We start from the raw sequence: 26,039 nt of genomic DNA, 5'->3' as shown, positions 1-26,039 counted from the left end.
TCCAAGATAATATCGATTTGTATTAAACTGTACACCAAAGAATTTTGTTTGCCAAATATTATAAGCAAAACAGGTCAGTAAGGGCACATATTATATTCCAGACAAAAAGCCAACTGTGCATGTGTTGATAAATAGAGGCTCCAAATGTAGCATCTCATATACTACCATCAGCTGCTCCAGAATGAAAACCTAAAATCTTTCACGTTACGCTGAGCCAAAAGTCCAGCTCGTTAACATTTAATGCTCATTGACAATCTAACACATCACAGAGTTAGAATGTACGAAGCGTATTATAAAGTGGGACAGTTTCTAACACGTGGATATCTCCATTTCTTCTCCCGAGACTAACAGACACGAAGACAGACAGATGCAACGGGGGGCGGGGGGGAAGAGTCAGTGTTTGGCATCTGAAATGAACCACGTACTACATTTGTCTACGACATTCAGTGATTCTACACAACAGGCTCTCAAAAACAGATCATCTCAGGATTTCATGGGAGTGTGAACTTTGGCAAGGAGAGAAACTTTCTATGACTTTGGCTTCCTAGGGGAGAACTCAAGCAGTAGCAAGGGGTTACTGAGATGAATAGAGGATTCTTCATCACATGACTTGAATACTAATAGGGAGGCATTTAGATCCCAACTTTGCCAATCATCAGGGATGGCTGACCCAGAGAATGAGGACCGACTCATTCTGGACCTCAGGCCTGGTGAGAAGTTCAAATCCAGGACTCTCTGAATACAGTTAATTCTGGCATGCTTCTAACAGTTTCCCTGACCAGTGTGAACAAGAGTCTCCAGGGTACCCTGCCCCAAATGCCTGAGAACTGCACTGCTGCTATTAAAGCATAGTTCTTCCAGGATGCTTTTCATCTGTAGATCTCAATGCACATGACAGAAAAAAGATCAGTTTCATCCCCATTCTACAGACTGGGAAACAGACCTAGAAAAGGGAAGCAGCTAACCCAGGAAGAACCCTGGTCTCCTGACTCACAGCCCAATGCACAATCCGCTGGACCTTGCTAAAAAGGCCCATGTGAAGTGCCTCTAGCTTGGTTAGACCACATAACACTTTTCATTCCTCCGCAGGAATTACCCTATCAAGGGAACGCAGTGTTAGAACCACGACAACATTAGTTCACCTCTCTCCAGCCAGCTGTTAACACACCTTCAATGTTCTATCACATAGACTTTCCTGCTGCTACGCTGTTAGAGTAATCCATAAGAAATGACCCTGTTCCATCCATATTGCACTATTAAAGAAGCAGAACAAAGACCCAAGTTATTTCCCATTTAGGAACAATAATAAAATAAAGGATCCTATTTCTCTCTCCTCCCACCCCCCGTTAAATCTGTTTAAAATGACAAAAACGTAACCAACTATTTATGGCAACTGTGCAACTGAAACCAGTTTCCTGTCTAGCATCTATTCCTTCCATTGTGCTCACGCTACTCATTTATTGTAGGGCTGCTCGTTAGTGGTGGAGCTGTTGGCACCAGTTTCCGCCCCCCTACTACTCTAAAGTAAAGTAACTGAACCACTGGTCTGGGGGAGGGGGAAAAGGATGGCTCATTTCACATTGTTCTCGGCACACAGGAGGTCGAAATGCGGGTGAAGATGTCACTTACACAAAGACCCCATTACAGGGGAAGTGAGTGAGTCTCAGACCCATTGGAGCTTTACAAAAGTCCCGATCAACAGCCCACTGAAGTCAACGGAAAGACTTATGACTGTTCAACAGGCTCTGGATCAGACATGAGGGGTAAAAAAAGATGGGCTAAATTTGGAGGATCTGAGTTTGGAAAGAGCTTCCTTTCAAAGGCTCTCCAGTCAGTCTAATACAAATTCCAAGCCTTAGGAGCACCGTTATTGCCATGAGTCCTTCTGGAAAGATTGCTGAGTGACTGATTATTAGGGAGTTAAATAATCCTCATAGTGTTAGCTTTTTAGTTTTTTTAAATCCACATTAATATTCCCATTCACCCCTCGGAATCTCAACATCTCCCGAGACCAGAGAGAGGCCTCAGAGATCTCGTGCGCTCCAAGTGGAGATTACCAACCTCACTGTCATTACTGAAAATCACCCTGTACGGTGGGAATCATTTGCTATGGGAGAAAAAGCTTCCCTAGGCCTACAAGTTAGATCTTTTCTGGTAAAGAAGTAGGTTAAGGCAATGGGCTTATCGAAGATCCATCAGCACCACGTCTCCTTCAGCTACTGACACATGAGTGCAGCTCTGAAAGAAAGAGGAGAAATGGGAAGGTTATTTAAATATCTTCCTCCCTTACATTCTATTGACCCTACTTAAATGGCCCTCGCTGTGGCCTCGAGCAACTCTCAGTCAGCGGATTTTATTCTTACACCCCCCCATTGTACAAATCGGGAATTAAGACACAGGGTACATTAAGTGACTTGCCCAAGGTCTCACAGGGAGTCTGTGGCTGAACCAGGGCCTGAACCCAGGACTCTCTAGTCCAAATCCAGCATCCTACCTGTTAAACCATCCCTTCTGCCAGGAATAAGTTATACTTTGCACTTAAAGCATTAGTCATCAGTAGATACTGAAGTATTTACAAAATCTGAGGAAGCATTAGCCCCTTCATTTTCTAGCTGGAGAACTGAGATACAGAGAGGGCAAAGTGACTCGCCCAAGGTCAAACAACAAGTCGTTGGCAGAGCTGAGAGTAAAGCCCAGATGCCCCCAGTCCTATTCTCTGTCCACTGAATCATGACACCTCCATTAGGGAGAGGCAAGACAATTTTAGAAACAGGAACACGTCCTACGGATAAATTTGTTCCATGAATGAACATGATGACTCTGCCCCGTTAGCAAGACATTCCAAGTCCCCTCTCACAATGCCCTCAGTAGGAATTTCACCCCATTCTGCAGGTGGGGACGCTGAGGCACAGGGTGGGGAAGCTACTTGCCAGAGGTCACAGTGCGAGTCAGTGTGAGAAACAGAACACAGGAGTCCGGCCCCCTAGCCCTGCACTGATTACCCCAGACCAGGCTCTCATACTTTCCATGGGGGTGGTAACATCCCCTTCCTTCCCTGGATTACAACCCAGCCTTGCAGTATAGCTACGACTTCGGTGATTGATTGAACAAGCTGAATGAGCTGCAGTTCTCAGTGTCCCTTCTCTTCAGGTACTTACGGTGAAGAGAGGTGGATCTTTGCTGTGTGGATGAAAGCCCTTCTGCCGACAGGAAGAGATCTCCTCCAGGCCATGGTCTGTCAGCTTGAAGAATCCCGTCCTACAAAGATAAGATGCTTTGAACAACCCAGGCCTCTTAAAAAGATCAGCAGAGCAAATCCCTTTAGGTCAGACCTGTTTTGGTTTCTCATTTTCCTTCTGATGTCATCTAAACAATGCAATCCTCACCAACACCACCTCCTAGTCACCAAGGGTATGTCTACATTGCATTGTAAACCCAGACTCAGCTCGGAACTCAACCTCCCATCCCATCCCCACATCAACCTCCCTGATTCTGGTCAGCAAGCACTGGGGACCTCAGTGCTGCTTAGATTCAGGTCCAACCCCTCCTTTTGCAGTGTGTACGCAGCTCAAGCCACAGACCCAAGTCAGAAGGTTGGCCTAGTGCAGTATGGACACATTCAGCACTGCTGCAGAACAACGGGTCCAGCAACTGTACGCCCAGGTTTACAGCGCAGTGTAGACGCTGAAGAGTAGGCTTGGAAACACCGAGTCCACAAGCTTGGGTCCCACAGACCCAGGTTTACAAATGCAGTGCAGACCCCTAGAGGGCCCAGCGGTGCTGCCAGGAGACAGAACCATCCCTGCCCCAAAGAACTTACTGTCTGCACAGACAAAGGAGGAATTCTCTGCATTTTACAGATGCAGAACAAAGGGCCAGCCATAGGGGGGCAGGTCCAACAGGACACGCGTAGCAGAGCTGGGAACGGAACCTAGATCTCTGGAATCTCATAATGCGCCCTAACCCCAAGCCAACCCCTCAAGTCCACACGATGATTCTACAATAGTTTCCAACTAGTTCTAGCGAGAGCTTGGGATGGGCTGTTCAGAAGTGTCAAAGCAACTTTAGAGCAAGAGTCCAGGGGACACGTGCGCCTAAGGCCTGCTGTACAAATGCCACACAGGGTTTGTACTGGTAGAATTGTCGGGTTGGGGGCCCCATGAGATTTGACTGATACAGTTATAGCAGCACCTAGTGTAGACACAGACTAATATGAAGGTTCCTATAACTGCATCCACACAGAGGGCTGTGTTATTTTAACTACAGCAGGATAGCTAAAGCAGCAGAGCTTGCGTGTGTAGACAAGGCCTAAGCTGACAAGACAGTCAGTTCTGGAAGGCACAGACCATCTTTGTACAGTCCCTAGCGCAATGGGATCCCGCTCCATGCGTGTGGCTTTGAGGCACTACTGTAATACACCTAATAAACACCACTTTTGAAAATCCCATCTGCCCAGGAATGACATGCTTGGGAAGCAAACACTCTCCTACTTACTCCTGGTATTTGGGTGCACACACAATGGCAATGGACTCAGCCAGCATCATCTGATAAGAGCAGTGGGTGTGCAGATCCACGCTGGAAAGAAAAGCTGTTTGCGTAGGGTGAGTCTAAACATGGATACATACAAAGGAAAGGAAAGAGTTAAGAAGCCTGACTCAGAGATCAAGGCGACCGAAACAGCAGAAACCACTGAAAAAGTGGTCACAAAGAGTATCGCTTTTTTTATTCAATGACACTGATGAACAGAGCAGTAGCATGCTAAACCTTGACTGTATTTGACAGTCCAAACACGCCTCCCACTCCCAAAACAGCTATTTCAAATTAAGATTCCCCTCTTTGTTTTAAACTAGACCGAGAAAGACACAGAAAAGGATGTAATCTTGCATCTCAAAGCATGCTTAAGTACAGTTATAAGCTACATTATATGCACCCCCACGTAGGAGTCCCTTCACACACTAACGAAATGCAGCCCCTTCTGGGGTGGAACATGTTAGCTGTTTAACACAGGGCAGCCACACCAAACAGGGCAGGAGGTAAGAAGATTCTAGAATCCAGTCAACACTGCTGGGGATTTTAGAGTGGCACAAAGCAATTGGTCGGTTAGAATTTGGCCAGAATCCTGGATTTAAACCCCCTCCAACTCTTATGAAAATGGTCCTGGGGTCTGTTGGGACCTTTGGTTTTGTGTCAAATCCCGGCCTCCTTAGCTGTAACATCTAAAATAATGAAGATTAATTGGCATCAGATGGATTTAATGGGGTTAAATCCCTTCAGATGAGAACAAATCTCTCAGAGCCCTTCACCCGCCCCTACAGGAAAAAGCAAGGTCTCTTTCTGCTGGTCCCTTGGCTCTTTGATAGGGGAAGCTAATGCCTAGGGGGACAACCTGGCCAGTATCTTGCAGTTGCCAGTGTCTGCAAGGCAGCTGCCACATTCATGCTGCGGAACGCAGTTTCCAAATGTTTTGCTTGGCGTTTGGCATCACTCTGAAGGCTGAGTCTGGGCTGGGAACAAGGTCAGCTCTGGAGGCAGCAGAGGAATCTGGAGCTGGCTTGCCATGTGGTGGGGCATCTGGAAGAGGAGCTGAGGAAAGCACCATTCCAGGGAACCACTGGGGGGTTAAGCAGAGACACCTGGCTCAGAGCTGGAGCTTCAGAAGGGGCGTTAGCATCTGGGACAATGGATCCGTTGAGGCAAAATACCAGAGATGTCTGTGTAGCTCTCAAGTTGCATAAGTGATACACTTTTCCTCCTGAGCGCTCCCAGGGCAGGGGGCTGGGAGAATGGGGTCACAAGACCCTTCTTCATCTCCCAAAGCCCCGTATTGAACAGGTCAGCTTTCCTAGGTTGACGATGACTGGAGCTCCCTGCAGCAAATGCCAGCGCTGATCTCTGCTCTGATGGAGGTGGCACTTAAGACCAAACCGAAGTTATAGAGCAGTGTTTCTCCAACTGGGGTAGCCGCTTGTTCAGGAAAAGCCCCTGGTAGGCCGGGCCGGTTTGTTTACCTGCTGCGTCTGCAGGTCTGGCCAATCGCAGCTCCCACTGGCCACAGTTCGCTGCTCCAGGCCAATGGGAGCTGCGGGAAGCGGCATGAGCCAAGGGACGTGCTGGGCGCCCTTCCTGCAGCTCCTATTGGCCTGGAGCAGCAAACTGCGACCAGTGGGAGCCGTGATTGGCAAGACCTGTAGATGCGGCAGGTAAACAAACCGGCCCGCCATGGGCTTTCCCTGAACAAGCAGCAACCCCAGTTTGAGAAACACTGCTCTATAACTTCGGTTTGGTCTTAAGTGCCACCTCCATCAGAGCAGAGAGCAGCGCTGGCATTTGCTGCAGGGCGGGAAGAAAAGGGAAAGAACTTGTCCAAGATTTTGTTTCTATGCACAGCCAGTTTTGGAAGCTCTGCACACAATGATCATTGCATTATAATGACCTAACAAAGAGGTTTTGCCACACTGGATCAGACTACCTAGCCCAGGATTTCACCTCCAGCAGTGGCCAGCACCAGCTGCATCAGAAGAAGAAATCCCATGGAGGACACTTTACCTGTCTCCTTAAACCAGCTTTCCAGGGTATTTGCTAGGAGTTTAAGGTTGGGCCTGCAGCTCAGAGAAGCACTTACGTGGATCCAGCCCAGAGTGATGAGGCTGTCCTGATCCTGAATCAGGAAGAGCTCCTCCTCATTCTCCGTGTTGCAATAATCGGGGCCTCCGTGTTGTTTGGGGACAATGACATGCGTTATCGTGAACTCGTTCCTCAGCTGGAAGATGGCAGGGAGAGGGTGGTTACAAAGAGGACAGTGATCAATTGTTCTCCATGTCCACAGAAGGCAGGACAAGAAGTAATGGGCTTAATCTGCAGTGAGAGAGATTTAGGTTAGATATCAGGAAAAACCGTCTAACTCTAAGAGCTCTGGAACAGGCTTCCAAGGGAGGCTGTGGAATCTCCATCACTGGAGTTTTTGGAAAACAGATTGGACAAATCACTGTCAGGGATGGTCTAGGTTGACTTGGTCCTGCCTCAGCGCAAGGGGCTGGTCTAGACAGCCTCTCAAGATCCCTTCCAGCCCAACATTGTCTGATCCCACAAGGCAGTCTATGGTGGACAGAGCAACGCATTAGAGCATTAGCAAGTTTTAGTGCGGCTGTACACGCTGCACTGACTACACAAGGCCCCAGTCCTGAGCCCAGAACTGAGGCCAAGGTGTCCTTTTACCACAGGATGCTAGACAACCAGAAAGCTTTGGGATGTACATTATTTAAAAAAAAAAGCGTATACCAACAGAACACTTCTACATTAAGCTGGCCGAAGTCATGAACCAGACGATGAAATGGGATCAACAAAGGGCTGGACCCAATGACCCAAGAAGTCCCTGCCACAACTAGGTCCCCAGGAAATCCTGTAATGATGAGGTTAGCAATTTGACTCTAACCCACAGAAGTCATGACTGGATGTTACTACCCTCTGACAGCAGCTCAGTGACGTACTAGGTGGGTCTGAGTCCCCAGTGGAAAACTGCCCATTTCACTACTTTGATTGTAAGCTCCTTGGGGCAGGGACCATCGTTTTGGTCAGTGTTAGTACAGCACCTAGCACAATGGGGTCCTGGGCCATGTCTGGGGCTCCTGGGTGCTCTCATACTATAAATAATTAAACAAACCACCCCCAGCTACCAATGATTAATAATGATTAAATACTTCACTCTTACACAGCACTTTGATAGGAAGAATTTATCACTGGGGGCGGGGAAGCTGTGAGCACTGGAGAGAAGCTGCTATAATTAGGAAGCCTTTTAGGGGAAAGAAGCTGGTAGATGTTTAGCCGTGGGGAAGGACGGCTATCAAGATGGACAGAATTTAAACACCCAACAGAGCTTCAAAGGAGGGACCCAATCACCAACCAAACAAGGTGCCCAATCCTGCAATCAGAGCCCAGCAGATGGAGCCCTCGTCGATTTCAGGGATACCTGTCCGCATGCAGTCCCATTCTGCGTGGATCCGATTGCAGGATCAGGGCCCACGATACAATTGTGGAAGGCGAGCAGCGGAGCACAAATACCCATCAAGACAAGGCTCATGAAGGTGGAATGAACATAAAGCCATGGCCCACACTGTTCACGTCTTTAAAGAGTCAACAGGGCCAACTTAAGGTCACACGCAATGACAATTTAAAGGGAATGTAGGATCCCACAGAGTCAGAGTCAATGCAGGACATCGCAACAAAGTTTTTTTTTTTTTTTTTTTTAGGAGATCAAGGGGCCAAAAGGGAACCTAAGGTAAAGATATTGACTGGCTTTATCCAGAATGTCACCTCACCAGTTTCCCACAGAGGATTCCACATGTCTCCACGCCCCGGACAGTGTTAGCATCTGCTACCTGGAGAAACTTATGGCAGAGCCCCTTGGGGATGATGACATGGCGAAGGCCCTCTGTCATTACATCTGTGAAGACAGGAAGGGTAGATGTGAATACAAGGCAAGATTTCCTGCAATGTGCATCAGGAAAGGTCTCACACAAGCAGGACTCCATTGATTTCAGTGAAATTCCTCCCAGTGGTCAAAAACAGGCTCGTTAATATTCCCCCCCTCCCCAATCTTGACAGCATCCCTTTAGAGACCAGAAATGCCTTCAGATGGGTATTGAGATTTTTAGGGCACATGTAGAGGGAAAGGCTAGAGAGAGACAATCAAATGGCAAATCAGCACTGACTTAGCTCCAAATTTTGATCTCTGATTAGTCACTCCGGTGCGTATGTAAGAGGAGAATCCAGCCCTGGATCTGAGTCTGACTAGGGACTGAAGCCTGCAAGGAGCTAAAAACTGATCCCCATCCTGCAAGGCACGTAAGCACGTGCTTAGCTTTAAGCAGGAGAACAGTCCTATTGAAGAACGGGGTTAGATCAGGACCAGAGCGCTCAGCAACCTTCAGGTTCAAATGCCTACTCCTCTTAAAGGGGAAGGAGCTATTTCCAGATACTCCAGAGACACACTCTCAGTCAGCGCAAGCACTCATCACCCACACAGTTAGAGTGGAAGCCGTTCTCCCTGCAGGGATGAGGAGACTAGAAATAAAGCTGAAGGGTTTCTAATACATTATGTGTGCGCGTTTTCGCATAGGACACTTGAGACTGACACTATCTGTGGCCTCTCTATTAGTGTCCAGCCTGGGTTCAGGCACCAGTGTCACTAACGGGTTAATTCCAAAAGGTACTAACTGTTTTCTGGACTCCCCGAAGCTCCAGGTTTCAGAGATCTGTCCACGACAGGCAGTTTTGGCAGCACTGTCCCTACCACTGGGCTTGCAGGTGGTACAGGAGATGCAGGAAGCTTTGGGCTTAAGTCAGTTGGGGGCTTTTCCACGCCTGGTATCAGGGGTCCCCCCTGAGACTCAGGACCTAGCTCTGGCTTCCCGAATTCCTGCAGGATTCTTAGACGCTCTTTCTCCAGCTCCTTGCGCCGGATCAGCTCCTCAAAGGCATTAAATTGCTCCTGCTCCGCCTGTTGCTGCTTCATCTGGGCTACCCTTTGCCTCTCCTCCTCCAGCTGCTGTTGCAGAGCCAGATTACGTGCAAACTCCTCCTCTTCCTTCTTCTGCAATGGGAAACATGTAGGGACAACAGAGAAGATGTCACTGGGTCTTGTGGTACAAACGGGTTAACTGAGCAGGGAACAAGCCTAGGCATTCTCAATCCCTTAGACTATCCCTTCCCCAGCAGGAATCCTCTGCAGATGAGCTTCCCTTTGACGTGACCTGCCAAAACACATCCCCACACAGGAAGGGGCAACCAACCAGCTCACATGTTAAACAAGTGGAAGACCACTGCAGCTTTGGCCCATGAACCCCAGCAGGCTCCCCCATACAGCTCCAAGCTTGTTCAAACCCCCTTTGTCTGGAGCATGTCTTAACTGAGTGGTTTAGGTCTGAGTCTGCGGATCAGACTAACAAGGAGGCCAGGGTGGAACAGACGGGGTAACAAAAATAGGATGCGTGCAATTCTTAATAGCTGTCATGTCGTGCCACCTGTCCTCAGCTGGCAGTTTTCTGTCTGCATCACAGCAGAGGGGAGGTTTGAGGAATGACCTGCAGGACAAGAAGGTGACTGGCTTTATGGACTCAAACTGGGAGTCTTTCCTCCCTGCCTGGCCCTTATGCAGGGAGGAACGCACAAAAGTGATTTGGGAAGAAACAGGAGACCCGTGTGGGACAAGGCAGCAACGACATGCTCAGGAAGTTAGCTCCCAGCACTGTGCAATATGAGGCTGCAATGCTACATTGCAGAATCCAGCTATCCAGTTTGCAGATTCAAAGACCCTGGATATCAGTTTCCTTTGCAGCTGCAGGTTTTATTTGTGAGGCTGATGTTTCATCGCGCACCATTACTCACTTTTCGCTCACTGTATTCCACATACTCTTTGGTGTATCGCTTTAGCAGCTCCTTCTTCAGCTCCTCGGCTCTGGGAAATGCAACTTCCTTGAGTTTCTGGAGGGAGAGGGAATAAGTACGATGTCAGGACAGCAAGACCAGATGGGAATCTAGGGTAATCAAGGCCACGGCACCGAGACAAAGTAAACTCAGCTCCCACACTTACTGCAGTTATAGGTATTAGGAGAGGTTAAGCCACAAACCGGCAGGGGGCTAGGATACGAAAGGCTACAGCAGAGAAGCAGGAGTCAGAGAAAGGAGCACTCAACTCAGAGAGAAACAAATAAATGGTGCTGCAGCATCCTGCTGGTGCATCCGCACGTGGCACCAGTGAGACACATTGATTACATACTGACGTATCAAGGGTGTAAGGTCCTCATTTCCCACTCCCTCCCTGGCTGCTGGGCAGGGAGATGGTGTTCCATGTTGCCTGGCACCAATGGACACTGCGAGAGCAGTGATGCGCTCACGCATCTACCCAGACATGCACATCTGCAGCCCTGAAGAGCTGCCCAAGGTTGGGAGGGAAAAACAGGTTCACAATTAGAGGGGCTCTACCCAGATGCGCCACAACCTGAGCACAAGACTGGCACTCAGAAAGTCCCGTGTCCTAATCCCTGGCCATCATGAAGACTTGTCACTTGGGGCGCTATTTTGAGAGGTGCTAGGTGCTCTGAATTCAGCAGGGGCAGCAGACAATGACAACCAACTCAGCTGCCCCTTCCCCTCCACCCCAGAGCCAAACCTTTGGAACATCCGTGCTCATGACTCAGCGAGCCAAGCTTGGCTGTTCTGAAGCCTGTGTCCACAACACCCCCAATGCCCACATGCAGGATACGGAGGTGAACATGCAGGTTGGCCTGACACACCTGTGTGAACGATGCATTTCACGTACTGACGTAAGAGTTTGGGCCAATGAATACCAACGAGAGGAGATGATAGCAATCCAAGGACCAAAACACTGGAAGACCTAGGCTGAGTATTAGGGAAAGATGCTTTCTAACAAGACCAGAGGAACTGGGAATGATCTCCCATGGGACAGGGTGGAAGCCCCATTACTTTAGAGAGCGAGTAGTAGATAGGACAATACCACAGACAGTGTAGCAATAGGAACAGGGCTGGAAGCCTGGCCGATAGAGGAGAACGGGAGGAAGAGGAACATGAACCACCATGAGGCACCGCAGCAGCATTTCCAAATTGGAATTTCAGTTTTTTGCTTTTCTATATTCAAGTTTTTGACCAAAAGAACAACAATTTTCCACAAGAACCCCCTCCCCATTTTCCTGACCAGCTCCAATAGAGAACAACCCAGCAATGGCAGGATGACAGACCATGCGACACACCAGGTCCTTTTCTAGCATCAACATCTATTATTTGAATCTTGTGTAACAGAAATTATTGAGCGAGAAAGAGACTCTTGGTAACACCATTGCGAGCTGCAACAACTTACCTTCACCGTGTCTTTCTTCTCAGGGAGGACGGCAGTTCTGTAATCGCGATGCTTCGGCAGCTTCTCTATAAACAACCTGCAAACGCAGAGCAGAAAGATTGCATTTCCAAACGGCGGCTGCAAGACGCAGGAAGAGATGGAAGACAAGTCATTCTAAAAGCTGGGTTTCTTGCACCCCAGCACAGATGTGCTCTGTATTCCCACTTGCAGTGCCCAATGCTTACGTCCACTACTATGCTGTGCTTGTGTGTTCCTCATCAATAGCAACTTCCAAAGATTAACTTCCTCCCAGGCTCTTTGGGATAGAGATGGTTTTTGCACAGCACCTGGAACACTTAATTATGTGTAATATCGAACTGTCCAAGAGTTCCAGTCATGGACCAGGACGCCACTGTTCCTGATGATGTACAAACACTCTTAGTCATTCCACAGTAACAATTTCCATTAAATGATGATAATGGATAACAACAACAACAACTTCCATTAAAACAAATTCAAACTGGAGTAAAATTGAATAGACCCAGAATACGGCAGACTATTCATGACGGCCCCAATTCAGTGCGATACCTAAGCACAACAGTTGAAGCATGACAGTTGTTCCATTAAAGTCAGCAAGGTTACTCACATACCTCAAAATCTCACTAACTCAGGGCCTGCAGAAGGGAAATGAAACCATTTACGCAGCAGCTGGGGAATCAGCTAATTTCCCCCATTCATATGACTTAAATAAAAGTGAATTGAGAACCAGGAAGAGACAGAGGGAATGAACAGAACAGGATAATTATTGACTGATCCATCCTCTGCTGTCCAGTCCAAGCTTCTAGCAGTCAGAGGCTTAGGACACCCATAGCAAGGGATTGTATCCCTGACCATCTTGGCTAATAGCCATGGATGAACCTATCCTCCATGAACTTATCTTATTCTTTTTTGAATCCAGTTATACTTTTGGGCTTCATGACATCCCCTGGCAAAGAGGCCCCGGGGTTGACTGTGTGTTGTGTGAAGTACTAGTTTTAAACCTGCTGTCTATTGATTTCATTCAGTGACACTTGGTTCTTGTGTTATGTGAAGGAGTAAATAACACCCCCCCCCATTTACTCTCTCCACACTAGTCATGATTTTATAGACCTCAATCATATTTCCGCCCGCCCTTCTCTTGTCATCTCTTTTCCAAGCTGAACAATCTTCATCTTTTTAATTTCTCCTCATATGGAAGCGTTTCCATCCTGCTAATAATTTCTGTTGCTCTTTTCTGTACCTTTCCCATTTCTGGAGATGGGGTAACCAGAACTGGATGCAGAGGTGGGCGTGCCATGGATTTATATATCAACATTAAATATTTTCTGTCTTATTATCTATCCTTTTCCTAACGGTTCCTAACACTTAGCATTTTTAACTGGCACTGCACACAGAGCAGATGTTTTCGGAGTCATCATGGATAGTTCTCCAAGATCTCTTTTTTGAGTCATAACAGTCAATTTAGACCCCATCGCTGAGTATGTGTAGTTGGGATTATGTTTTCCAATGCGCATTACTCTGTATTTATCAATATTGAATTTCATCGGCCATTTTGTTACCCAGTCACCCAGTTTTGTGCAATCCCTTTATAGCTCCTTGCAGTCAGATTTGGTCTGAAACTATCTTGAGTAATTTTGCATCATTTGCAAACTTTGCCATCTCACCTCCTTTCCAGATCATTCATGAATATGTCGAACAGCACTGGTCCCAGTCCCCTAATGCCTAGAGGGACCCTGCTATTTACCTCTCTCAATTGTGGAACCTGACCATTTATTCCTGCCCTTTGTTGCCTCTCTTTTAACTAGTTACTGGCTCATGAGAGGACCTTCTCTCTTATCCCAGCGGGAGAAGAGCACCTACTCACAGGGCATATTAATGCTTACAGGGCATGTAGAGGAGAAGCGCTATATAGAAGTTAAAACTGGAGCCAAAAATAGTCAGAGGATCCAGAGGACTATTCATGACAGTCCTGCTCCAGCAAGGTACTTACTCACATGTCTAGACTTCAGGCTAAAGCAGCTATAAATGCCAACTATGATGTATCTGCTACAAGGCACTTTTGGCTGTGTCACCATCTCACGGCGTGGCATCTGCTCCGGTGTCTGAACTGGACCTTCAGCCACCCTCCCAGCTAACCAGCTAGGAGCAGCAACAGTGACTGGCAGATACCCACTGGAGGGAAGACGGACAGAAAGGTCTAAGCAGTCCTTAGGAAGAGTGGTACAAGGAAACAATCAGACCATACCTGACCCAGTAAGAGTTAGAGCCGGCACGGTGATCACAAAGATGAGCAAAGGGATGGAGCGCACGCAAAGGCCGAGGGAATAATGTTTAGTTTGGAAAAGAGGAGATTAAGGGGGGATATGAGAGAGGTCTTCACACACTTGAAAGGCTGCCATAGAAAAGACGGAGAAAAGTTGTTCTCTTGCCACACAAGGCAGGACAAGAGGCGACAGGTTCAAACTTTAGCACAGCAAATTTAGATTAAATCTCAGGAAAAGACTTCCTAACTGTAAGAACAGGACGACAATGGAACAGACTGCCTAGGGAGGCTGCAGTAACTTCTTCACTGGAGTATTCCAAAGGAGGCTGGATGATTTAGACAACAAATCCTGCATCTTGGCAGGGGGTTAAACTACCTGACCCTTACGGTTCCTTCTAATCCTCAGAGTCTATGACCACGGAGTTTATACTGGAGAGCGCACATGTGCGCTAAACCTAAGCTGAATTAGAGCTGCAGGCCCTTGAGAATGGCCCTGGCTTTCCGGAGCCTAGACTGCTCCTCACCTCTATGGTGAGTGCATACACCAGTCCCCAAAGACCAGAGCGAGAATGGCCCAATCGGCCAGCAACCTATTAAATAGCATGAAAAACACTCCTCATGCCCATTGGCGTTCCTGGCTGGCCTACTGCTCCCTGCACACAGCTGTGAAGCAGGCAACACGAGCCTTGGATCATTGCAAACCACTTTCAAAGCTGGAGAGGAGGGAAGAGTCATTCAGATGGGGCAGGAACAGGAGCTGCACATCTGGGGTGTGGGGAGAATGCTGGGTTTCAGCACATGTTCCAAAGGGGGATTCCGCAGACGAGGAAAAGCCATGTGGCAGAACCGACATGATCATTAAGGAAAGAGAGAAAACCCAGGTACCATGAAATCAATCAGGTCAGAGAACAGAGACATGAAATAAACTCACCCGTGTATTACAAGTCTCTGTTTACGTACCCCTTACCCACAGAAGTAACTCCTTACTTGTAGGGGTAAAGGGCACCTCTACCTCGCAGAAATACCGGTGGCCAGCGAGTCTCACAGCGTTGGTCTGCAGAGGCTTGCACTTCAGTGCTAAAATTAGCCATGTAGACGTTCCAGCAGGGGCTCTGAAACCCAGACCCCAAGGTCCAGCCACCCAGGAACATCTACAAAGCTACTTTCAGTGCTGTGGCGTAAGCCTGAGTCTGGAAAGACAGGCTCTGAAACTCACTATTGCGGGGAAGGTGGGGGGTGACTTTTTGCTGCGTAGGCGTACCTGATGGGGCTACGGGCATGGGTGGGCGAGTGCTGCGGGATCAGCTTTCAACAACCACTTTGCCCCAAAAGAGTGACACCACCACTTGGCTCCCGGGTGACCTTTGCAGATGCACAAATCTGGAGCAATAGGTCCAGAGGCATTGCAATGGGACACAGAGGGTTTCCCCTCCCTCTCACTCATCAGCGAGAATCCAAGCCAGGCCAACCGGGACTCAAAATTCCTGATCATCTCATGGCTTTTCACTGGCTTGTGTGAAACTGGTGACCTCAGTCCATCAGCCAGCCGACAGGTGCCCCAAGAACATAAGTCACTCCCCAATTGGCTTCTTGCATTGGCAGTCTCAGCAGAGAGGCCAAGAACTGAATGTACCAAGGAAGAGACAACTCTGCTTGAGATCAGGGGGCCCAGTCAGCCCCATGCCCCTCCAGCCAGCTGGGCTGGGAGCACCAGACATAGTGACAAGGTGGCAGCAGGCCCTTATCTGGATCCAACTGAGCAGATCTATGCCAGGCAAAGCTCCTCTGAAGCTAGTGCATGGATCCCAATGTAGGATCAGGGACTTAATGCTCCATAGAACTTGTGGATTCTAACTGCAAGACTCTGTATCAGACACGAACACAGAGCTGCACCTGTTAGCATTGGCTGTCTCCCTCTAGGGGCTAGATGAACTCTGGAAATAAAAGTATGAGCCACCACTGCCTGAGCTACCAAACCTGGCCTATTAGCATAGCCGCAGCAGCAGCCTGTCATCCAGCCACTGGGGGTGGATAAATAGCTCCACTGTGTTAGCACGAGTTACACACAATTAAAAATCAAAGTTAGGACAATCAAGAGTTAAAGCTCCTACAGCTGAAACCCACTTCTGTGGGGAGCCAATCACAAGCCCCTCTCCCTCAATTCTACTTAAGCTCAGTGGGATGAAGGACTCCTCCCTACCATGCAAAACCAGACCTGGGAGAAGGCTGGATGCTGCAGATCTGCGGAGAATGGAACAGACTCAATGCTGCAGCAGATCTCGTTACAGCCCAATGCTTGGGGAGAGCATGCAAGACAGCAAGTCTGCACACCCCACCCCCATGGCAGTGTGCCATGCCTGCTAAGGGAACAAAGTAGCCCTGAAAATATTGGATATTTCATGGTCAGGCTGTTTACAGCCCTGATCCCTGGCTGTGGAGAGGGGAAGTGGCTTGAAGTGCCTGATTTTGAGACTGCTCTGTGCTGGGGCAGTCCCCTAACAAGACAGAAAAACTCTGCTCTTGCCAAAGGCAGCCAGGGACTTGCTGGGACCCAAGATATCAGCCCATGCTGCTTTCTCACAAACACATCCCCAGCTGCAGGGAGCGTCACGGCTGTGTGCCCCACCGGAGGCATCACGTACGCTGGAGCGAGCTTTGTCCAGCTGCCTAAGGAGGGCTGAGGGCAGTTTGGGGCCAGAAATGTACTTGTGTAATTAGAGAAAACAAGTCCAGCCGATGCATAACACACTGCTGTGCGGAACCTGGCTACATCACGTAGCCACACCCACCCACACCCTGTTTGTTATGGGACAAACTCTTGATCGCCCAACCAAGCCAATTCAGGGTAACGACAACTGACATGCCTTTGGCATTACACTGATGGAACACGGGAGTCTGGCCCTATAGCTGGAAAGGGGCGAGCAGGGAAGATTCATAGGGTACAAGGCCAGAAGGGACCATTATGATCCTTTACTCTGTGCATTACACAGGCCAGAGAACGTCACCTTGTGACTGTTCCATCAAGCCCACAATGCCTGCTTGGGCTAGAACAGATCTTTTCACAGTCTTGTCCTAAACCTCTGAGCAATGGCAAATCCACCACAACTAGGTACATTGTTCCAGTGGCTAATTACTCTGACAGTTACAAACATGCACCTTATTGTTAGTCTGAATGTGTCCAGCTTCAGCCTCCAACCTGGATCTCGTTCTGCCTTTGTCTGCTGGATTAGACGACAGAGGAGCAAATGCAGAGGGCTAGATTTGGGCCTCCTTTACAGTGACACAAGTCCAGAGTAACTCCACTAAAGTCAATGGAGCCACTTCAGATTAGCGCTGAAGTAGGCGACACCAATTCTGGACCAGAGGAACTAAATAAAGCATCCTGCCGAGTAAATCAAATCTAGGTAGAATGAAAGGCTAATTTCAATTTACCAGCAAAGTGCCGGGACCCAGGTCTCCCTGCCCAGACCACATAGGTTCCAGGGAAACGTACATGCCATGGCTCCTGGAGAGGGAGCTCACCACCATCTGTTACCATTATCGTGGAGAAGCGATTAGAACATTTGTTTAACTAAAGGAGGTTTACGCAGCAGCGTGCGAGGAAAGGAGCTGAAAGATTCCACTTGGTTTTACACTTACCAGCCTCCCACAGAGCCCAGAGCAATGTCCATAAAAGCCCAGGAAGTGGCAGGGGGGAAGAGAGGCTGCAGTCCAAGCTAATCAGAGAAAAATGTATTGAATTTAACAAGGTCGGGTGAGGAAAACTGTACAGACGCCCTGGAAAAGCAAGTGCCAGCAGGACGCTGAATGGCATTGTGGGTAACCATCATACTTTGGGGAGTGGGCCCTCTTTTTTTAAGTTTCTGATTAGATTCAGGGAAAGTGCATAAAATATATTGAAGCTGGAGTTTGCAAATGAGCCTAAGGGAGTGTGATGGTCATTGGGACTCAGGCATCTGTGAGAATTCCAACGTTAATGCATTAAAGAGAGAGCAGCCTACACAGTTCAACCTTTTACAGCTTGAGATCCCAGCCTGACAGAATGCAAAAGCTAAGCAGGGCCTGGCTGGGTTAGCAATTAGATGGGAGATCTCAAAGAAGCCACAGATCTGCGGGAGTAGGTGAGGGCAATTCACAGCTAGGTTCCAGATGGTGCTGAGCACCCATGAAGATGGGTAGGCATCAGTAATGGCCTCTCAGGATCAAGCACTTAACACACTCCCATACTGAACCAGTGTCCTCAGAGCAGCCTTTCAAATGAGCCTTTGACCCTTAGTAAAAATCCCAGGCACTCCCAGAAGGTATTATTCACAGCCTGGGGCTAAGCAGCTGTCAGGTTTCACCCCAGGGGTGGGTGCATTTCAGTGCTGGGCAAAGCAATCACCCAACATAGTTACATTTGGAAACCTCCATGGCATGATACTCTATAGAGATATGAGCATTACCCCTATGTACAGCCGGGCAGCAAGAGAGGAGCTGGTGACAAGGAAGAGCCTCTCCCTGCCAATCCAGAGCAGAGAATAAGGATCACAATGCATCAGACTCAAAACAGGGTTGCAAAGACCACCCTGAGGAGACACTGTTGGGCTTCATACCATACAGCTGCAGTGCAGAGGACAGTCTTTATAGGTCAAAGGCATAATCAAGGAAGGGTAGAATGGTATACAGCAAAATAGAGACAACGGATTTCAGGAAGGAGGATTTTGGTAAGCTTGGAGAGCTGACAGGTAAGGTCCCATGGGAATCAAGACTGAGGGGAAAAACAACTGAGGAGAGCTGGCAGTTTTTCAAAGGGATATTATTAAGGGCCCAAAAGCAAGCTATTCCGATGGGTAGGCGTCATAAACAGATAGCTAGGGGTTAATGTTTCTTTCACCTGTAAAGGGTTAACAAAGGGAACCAAACACCTGGCCAGAGGACCAATCAGGAAACCGGATTTTTCAAAGCTTGGAGGGAATATTTGGGTTTGTGTCTTTTGTCTGTCTCTCGGCTATGAGAGGGATCTTTGTATTTTCAAGCTTCTAATCTTTTGTTTCCCAGTTGGGGAGATTTATGTAACAGCCGGGCAGATATCACTGCCAGGAAATCTGGAATTCAAGGATGAGATCTTGTAAGGTACTTAGCTTCCTCATAGCCCCTCTGTCATAAACAGATAGCTAAGGGTTAATGTTTCTTTTACCTGTAAAGGGTTAACAAAGCACCCAAACCACCTGACCAGAGGGGATTGATTAAGCCTCAAGGTGGAAGCAAGGAGGGGGGAGGAGAGAGATAGCTTAATCTCTCTGTCCGCTTGTGTTTCAAGGAACTTGAAGGCTGTATCTCCAGGGGAAGATCCTGGACGGGGTGAGAGAGGACAGGGGAGGTAAGGTAGGGTATGTCTAGTGTAAGACTAGGGCATACTTGAGTCTGGGGTACCAGGGAATCGTGTTGGGGAGACCCGAGGAAAGTGCAGCCCTGGAAATTCCCTGGCCGCGTCGGAGCAGATAGTCAGATCTAAAAAGCATGGTAGTTAAGGCTTAGAGGTTTCAGAGGTGCAGCTGTCACATGTTATGACGCTTTATAGGCAAATCTGAGTAGTGAAGCTGACGACAGTAGAAAGAAGAAAATGTCAAAAGACCAACCTTGGCTTCAACCCACGAGATCCTTGCATGATCTAAAAAATAAAAAGGGAGTTTTCATTCAAAATGGAAAATAGGACAGATACAAAGGATGATTATACGGCAACAGCACAGTGAATGCAGGGGCAAACGATTCGATAAGGCAAAGGAAATCAAAATGAGCTCAAAACTTGGCTACGAAAATAAAGGGAAAACAAGAATGACTTAATTATCATACATAGAAGCAAAGAGGAAGACCAAGGACAGGGGTAGGCCCAGCGCTACATGAGAGGTCGAATTACATAACAGAGAACTTGAAAATGCAGAGAGCATTAACGCTCGACTCTCTTTGTTTCAGTCTTCACCGAGAAGTCTGTAGGAATTCTAACATAGTGAATGCTAATGGAGGGTAGGTTTAGAAGAGAAAATAAAAAAAGAGCAAGTAAAAAATCACTTAGAAAAGTAGATGCTGCAAGTCACCAGGGCCTGATGAATGCATCTAAGAATACTCGAGAGGTTAATAGAGGGAGTATCTGAGCTCAAGCTATTATCTTTGGAAAATCATGGGAGACAGGAGAGATTCCAGAAGACTGGAAAGGGCAATATAGTGCCATCTATAAAAGGGAAATAAAAACAACCAGGAAACTACAGACCAGTTAGTTTAACTTCCGAGCCAGGAATGATAATGGAGCAAGTAATTAAGGAAATTCTGCAAACACTTGGAAGGTGTAAGGTGATAGGGAATAGCCAGCATGGATTGTAAGAACAAATCGTGTCAAACCAATCTGATCACTTTCTTTGATAGATAATGATCTTGTGGATAAGGGAGAAGTGGTGGATGCGGTATACCAAGACTTTAGTAAGGCATTTCATACAGTCTCACATGAATATCTATCAATAAACAGGCAAATACAATTTAGATGCGGCTACATAAGTGGTGCATAACTGGCTGGATATCCGTACTCAGAGAGTGGTTATTAATGGTTCCCAATCCTGGAAAGGTATAACAAGTGGGGTTCTAGGGGGTCTGTTTTGGGCACAGACTCTGTTCAATATCTTCATCAACAACTTAGATGTTGGCATAGAAGTACGCTTATTAAATTTGCAGATGATTCCAAACTGGGAGGGATTGCAACTGCTTTGGAGGACAGGTCAAATTCAAATGATCTGGACTAATTGGAGAAATGGTCTGAGGTAAACAGATTAACAAAGACAAATGAAAAAGTGCTCCACTTAGGAAGAGACAATCAGTTTCCACATACAGACTGGAAGAGACTGTCTAGACGGAATAGGAAGAAGAAATCTAGGGCTTACAGTGGACCACAAGCTAAACAGGAGTCAACAGTGCGATGCTGTTGCAAAAAAAAAAAAAAAAAGCAAACATATGTCTGGGATGCATTAACAGGTGTGTTTGTGAGCAAGACACGAAGAATCATCCTTCCGCTCTACTCTGCGCTGGGTCAGGCCTCAACTGGAATTGTGTCCAGTTCTGGGCACCACATTTCAAGAAGATGTGGAGAAATTGGAAGGGTGCAGAGAAGAAGCAACAAAATGATTAACGTCCAGAGAACATGACCTAGAAGGAGGCTGAAAGACTTGGGTTTGTTAGTTTGGAAAAGAGAAGATGAGATGGGGACATGAATAGCAGTATTTCACAGTATCTCTAAAAGGGTGTCATCAGGAGGAGGGAGAAAACTTGTTCACCTTAGCCTCTAATGATAGAACAAGAAGCAATGGGCTTAAACTGCAGCAAGAGAGATTTAGGTTAGACATTAGGAAAAAGTTCCTAACTGTCAGGGTGGTTAAACACTGGAATAAATTGCCTAGGGAGGTTGTGGAATCTCCATCTCTGGAGATATTTAAGAGTAGGTTAGATAAATGTCTATTCGGGATGGTTTAGACAGTATTTGGTCCTGCCATGAGGGCAGGGGACTGGACTCGATGACCTCTCGAGGCCCCTTCCAGTCCTAGAATTTATGAATAAGTCTAACCTGTGACTTTAAAGGGAGCATTTTACATTTTAACCCTGTAACAGGCTCACAGACTTTGCCAGACATGCTCTGCCTTATTAGCAGGCGTTGAAAGGGAGAAATGAATTCACTGAGGCAGAGGACTCATGATCCCCACCTCAATATAGGGAGAAGGGATCTTGCATGCGGGCTGAGCAGTCCTGAAGGAGGAACTGGAGCTGCAGGCAAGACAGGGAAGTTGCTTAAGCCAAACTGATTGTTAATTTCTTTGCCAACAAAAGCAAACCCCAGGAAGTGATAAACTGACTGTTCGCCATGAGTGGACTGTTTCCGAACAGATTGGGAAAGGCCCCTGCTCCCAGACCCTTACAAAATGCTGCAGTCGCCTGGCAGCAGGAGGAGCAAAGGCTGAAAGTACCAGCTGGGCAGGGGCCTCAGCAGCAGAACATTTAGTGATTGAGTGATGAGGAGAGGGCATTTCCCAGTTTGCCTGGGACAGCAATACATCTTGGCTCCCATCACAGCTAAGGTTGTGCTGGTGCACCAGGGAGAGCTATGCCAGCAGTCAGAGAGAAAAGGCAAGTTAAAATCCTGAGTGCTATTCACCCTGCAGTCCAACAAAGGAAGCCCCAACATCCAACCCTGTCCCAAAGCCCAGAACACAAGATCTGTTGCTGGTTTCTACTCATTGGCCAGTAAATGCCAGGTCAGATGAGAATGCACACCCAAGAAGGATGAGAAAAACATTAAGCTGGGCATGGCAGCAGGAGAGAACTGCTCTAGGGTAAGGGGGTCTTGTCAGAGACAGGGGCCTGGCATTGCGTGAAGAGGAGGAAGCAGCTGGGAGTGGCAAAGAGGACAAGAGATAAAGCGACCATATACTTGTTTAGTTCTTTAAGGGTTAACTTAAGCTTCCCCGTGGTAGAGAGAATGTTTCTGGCCTGGACGGTTTGGGGGATGTTGGACTTTAAAGCTGACCCCTTGGTCTAGCCATTCAATGGTAGAAATACTTGGCACCTACGCAGTGCTTTTCATTCATTGTGAAGAGGCGGGTAAGAGTCATCATCCCCATTTTACAGACGGGGAAACTGAGGCACAGAGCAGGGACGTGACTTGCCCAAGGTCACACAGGGAGCAAGCAGCAGAGCCTGGAACAGACCCCAACTCTCTTGACTCCTAGTCTCTCCTGGCTTGTAACGTATGGTGCATGACATCCAAGACAAGACAACAGCCCCAAGTTATCCCCATGAAAGGCAAAAGAGCCCTTACGTGATATACTTGTTGTACAGTATGAAGGCGCGCTCAATGTTGCCTTCCTCAGAATAAATCGTTGCCATACGGATGATTTCGAGCCCAGAGCGGTAATACCGCCGTGGCGGGACATCCTCATTCACCTCAATGGAGCTCCCCATCTGGATCAGCCTCCTGACTCGCTCCTCCGGGAGGAGGCTGACATCCGTGTGGTCAGGCATGAGGGCCAACAGGCTAGAGAGAGAATGAACATAATGTATGGAAATAGACATTATCCCAGCATATTCTCTATAACCAAATTTATCAGGGACATATCCTCATCGGGACACAAGGGAAGTGGGAGCGGCTTTTCTAGGAAAGGGGATATAGTGTGTGGGCTGAGCAATCCTGCGGGAGGAACCCTAGGAGCAGCCAAGCTCTCTTCAGCGTTTGGCTTTTCAGATATATGGATTTTTTATTTGGGGGCAGAAATTCATTCGGGATTACCTGAGCCCCAATTACCCAGATTCGGGTTTTCAGGGGAGAGCAGACTGAGCCTGACTCTCACCAGTGTCCACCACTGGGTGTTTTGTAAGACCTCTTTAAACAAGCATTTCCCTGTAAACAATCGTGTCTCAAGACAATTGAGGAAGAATCAGTCGCCTATCCCCACTCACTGTAAGAAACTAGGTTATGGCGTGTCTGCTACAGGTAAGGTGACCAGATGTCCCGATTTTATAGGGACAGTTCTGATATTTGGGTCTTTTTCATATATAGGCTCCTATTACCCCTTACCCCCTGTCCTCATTTTTCACATTTGCTGTCTGGTCACCCTAACTATGGGTAAGTGATACATTCTCATACAGTGTTCTGATTCCATGGCAATCGGTGCCACAGAATATAGGATACTTAAATAACAGCAAGAATCCGCAAAATCTCCCTTTAACAACCAGAAAGCACAGTACCCCATCCAACCTGCCCTGCTCCTGATCCCACCTGACTCCTGCAAATACCCTCTTCACCCTAGCAATGTCAGATTCCACCCTCGCCTCCCTTCAGGGCCCCTTCAAACACGTTCCTGAGTGACCATTCACCTCCTTTCTGGTTCTCAATGTTAATTTCAAGAGCCTGAGGCAGGCTGCAGGCAGAAAGCACTGCAAAGGGTTCAAGAAGCACCACAGAATGGAACGCTTTCACACAAGAATCCTTACCTGTGTCACCGCCCTGTTGATGGAGACTGCCCTCTCTGCTACCCGATGGGTGCTAGCCACCTGAACTCCTAAAAGCAGAGAGTTTCCAAGTATCACCTACTGGGAACTAGACAGTTTATGGGTTAAGTCTTCGGTGAAATCACAGTGCTGGAACTGTAACATCCTATAAATCCCTCAGCCACATGACTGCTACCAACCATCACTGCATTATGATTTCTTGCATCCTCCCACTAACCAAGGGGAAAGGTCTTCATTAGAGACACCAACAGGGACCTGGTGATGTGAATGGCTACAGGCAAAAGAAATATCATTTCCAGGTTTACTTTCATGCAAGAGCCCCTTTTGAAGGCCTCAGATCCTGCAGTTCTTCATTCTCGTTCTGCCATTACGCCTGGTGAACTCAACGGGAATTTTTCCTAAACAAGGGCTGCAGGATTTGACCTTTAATAAACATCTTATATTCTGTTCATCTTATAAACATAAGACAGTGGAATCCACTTTCATGACCTAAGGCTTCACAATACTGAGCTCCATCACACAAGAACAAGGGAAACCACTGTTTAGAAGCAGAGTTGAACTCCCGCCCCTGCTCAGCGCCTGCAGAACCAGGTTTATAGTGAAATCATTTCTCTCATATATCTGCCCTGGCGGTCAAATTCCAACCTGCACCTTGCAACTCACTGATCATTCAGGGCTTTCATCCAACTTTGCTATAAAAGGAGTTTCAGTTCACTAGAAGCCCAATCCCCCGTATAGACGAATACGCCTTTACAGCAGCAAGCACTTGTATACTTGCCAGTACATAACATACCACCTTCCCCTCTACTTAACTACAACTCTGGAGCCATTCAGCAAGCCACCACTAACACAGAGCGTGGTGTTAAGGTAGCCCAATAAGACACAGCTTGCTCACTACAGGCATAAGACGCTGGGCAGGGACAGCCTTCAGGACAAGCACCCACGTTTTGGGGGCAGAGTCGCTATCTGTCCTGGTTGTCCCAGAATCACCCCTTTTTTGAGGCAGCCGCCCTGGGAAACCCGAAAGGGTGCTCAGCACACACCGCCTGCCGGCCAGCGTGGCCGACTATGGATCACTCAGGCTACCCCAGTGTTGTCTTTTGGTGGCAGGCCTGTTTGGGGGCCCAGCCGCTCTCAGACTCGCCCACACCCTTGACCGCGGTGGGGGCCACGCCCCCCTCCCCTGCAAGTCAGCTGTCAGCACGATTCGGGGGGCAGGGGCTCTGAGGACTCAGCAAAGGCCCCGCCCGTCGCAAGGTGGCCGGTCCCATCTCCTGGGCAGTGGGGACAGGGCGAGGGGGTCTCACACCTCCCACAGCGCAGAGACGGGCGGGGCCGGGGTCTGCTCAGCACCCCCCCCCGGGCGCCTCGCAGCCCCCGCCGCGAGCAGGGCCTGACCTGCACCTCGATGCGCCGCGGGTCCCCTCAGCCCAAAGGGGGGGGGGGGCGGCGCCAGCAGCCAGAGCCAGCCCCGCTTCCGGGTGGCTGGGCTTCCCTGAGCCTCGGTCTGGGCTACGGGCCACGCCCCGTCTGAATGAGCTCTATTCTGACCTAGTGCGGGGGGGCGGCCCAGCCTCGCTCTCAACAGCCAACCAGACGGCTCCTTCGCATTCGGGTCTTCTCACGGAACCGCCGATATCCGGTCTGGCCTCTCTTGCCTCTTAGCCTCTCGACAAACTTTATTGGCCGGTCCGGGGACAAGTGGGAGGGAAAGGAAAGGACACGGCGGCGGCCGGAAGTCTTGGGAAGCGGCCATCTTGGTATAGGCATTGAGACAGGAAATGAAATTATGCCTGTTATGAGAGCGGAGGGGGGGGGGGGAGAGAGAAGAAAAGGGAGTAGCCTCTTAAAGGGGCCGTG

General features: G+C 48.3%; 1 protein-coding gene across 8 annotated transcripts; it reads right to left on the bottom strand.

Moving 5' to 3' along the window:
- Positions 1-25,939, bottom strand: STAMBP (STAM binding protein). 8 transcript variants are annotated; one of them, XM_075062726.1, is made up of 11 exons: positions 25,578-25,937; positions 24,162-24,391; positions 22,990-23,205; positions 11,873-11,948; positions 10,384-10,479; positions 9,214-9,589; positions 8,316-8,440; positions 6,623-6,760; positions 4,495-4,607; positions 3,159-3,258; positions 1-2,238 (listed from the first exon to the last, which is right to left on the bottom strand). In XM_075062726.1, the coding sequence occupies exons 3-11, from the start codon at positions 23,190-23,192 to the stop codon at positions 2,182-2,184; spliced, it is 1,284 nt and encodes a 427-aa protein (XP_074918827.1). In that variant the 5' UTR covers positions 23,193-23,205; positions 24,162-24,391; positions 25,578-25,937; the 3' UTR covers positions 1-2,181. The 8 variants fall into 8 exon arrangements, 6 of the variants coding, with proteins under 6 accessions (XP_074918827.1, XP_032630079.1, XP_032630081.1 ...); XM_032774188.2 differs by having other exon boundaries at positions 24,162-24,229; XM_032774190.2 differs by having other exon boundaries at positions 24,162-24,229; positions 25,584-25,602.
- Positions 25,940-26,039: the final 100 nt, after the last annotated feature.

This window comes from Chelonoidis abingdonii, chromosome 2, assembly GCF_003597395.2.
Source record: "Chelonoidis abingdonii isolate Lonesome George chromosome 2, CheloAbing_2.0, whole genome shotgun sequence".
NCBI classification, from domain to species: domain Eukaryota; kingdom Metazoa; phylum Chordata; order Testudines; family Testudinidae; genus Chelonoidis; species Chelonoidis abingdonii.
Note: the sequence above shows the minus strand (reverse complement) of the source record. Positions and strands in the feature narration are given on the sequence as shown.

Coding starts and splice junctions, on each gene's coding strand:
- STAMBP (XM_075062726.1), bottom strand. CDS start 23,192: ATGCCTGACCACACGGATGTCAGCCTCCTCCCGGAGGAGCGAGTCAGG. Junction 9,590..10,383: donor TGGAATACAGTGAGCGAAAA/GTGAGTAATGGT, acceptor TTCCCATTGCAG/AAGAAGGAAGAGGAGGAGTT. Junction 4,608..6,622: donor TCACTCTGGGCTGGATCCAC/GTAAGTGCTTCT, acceptor ATCCATGTTTAG/ACTCACCCTACGCAAACAGC.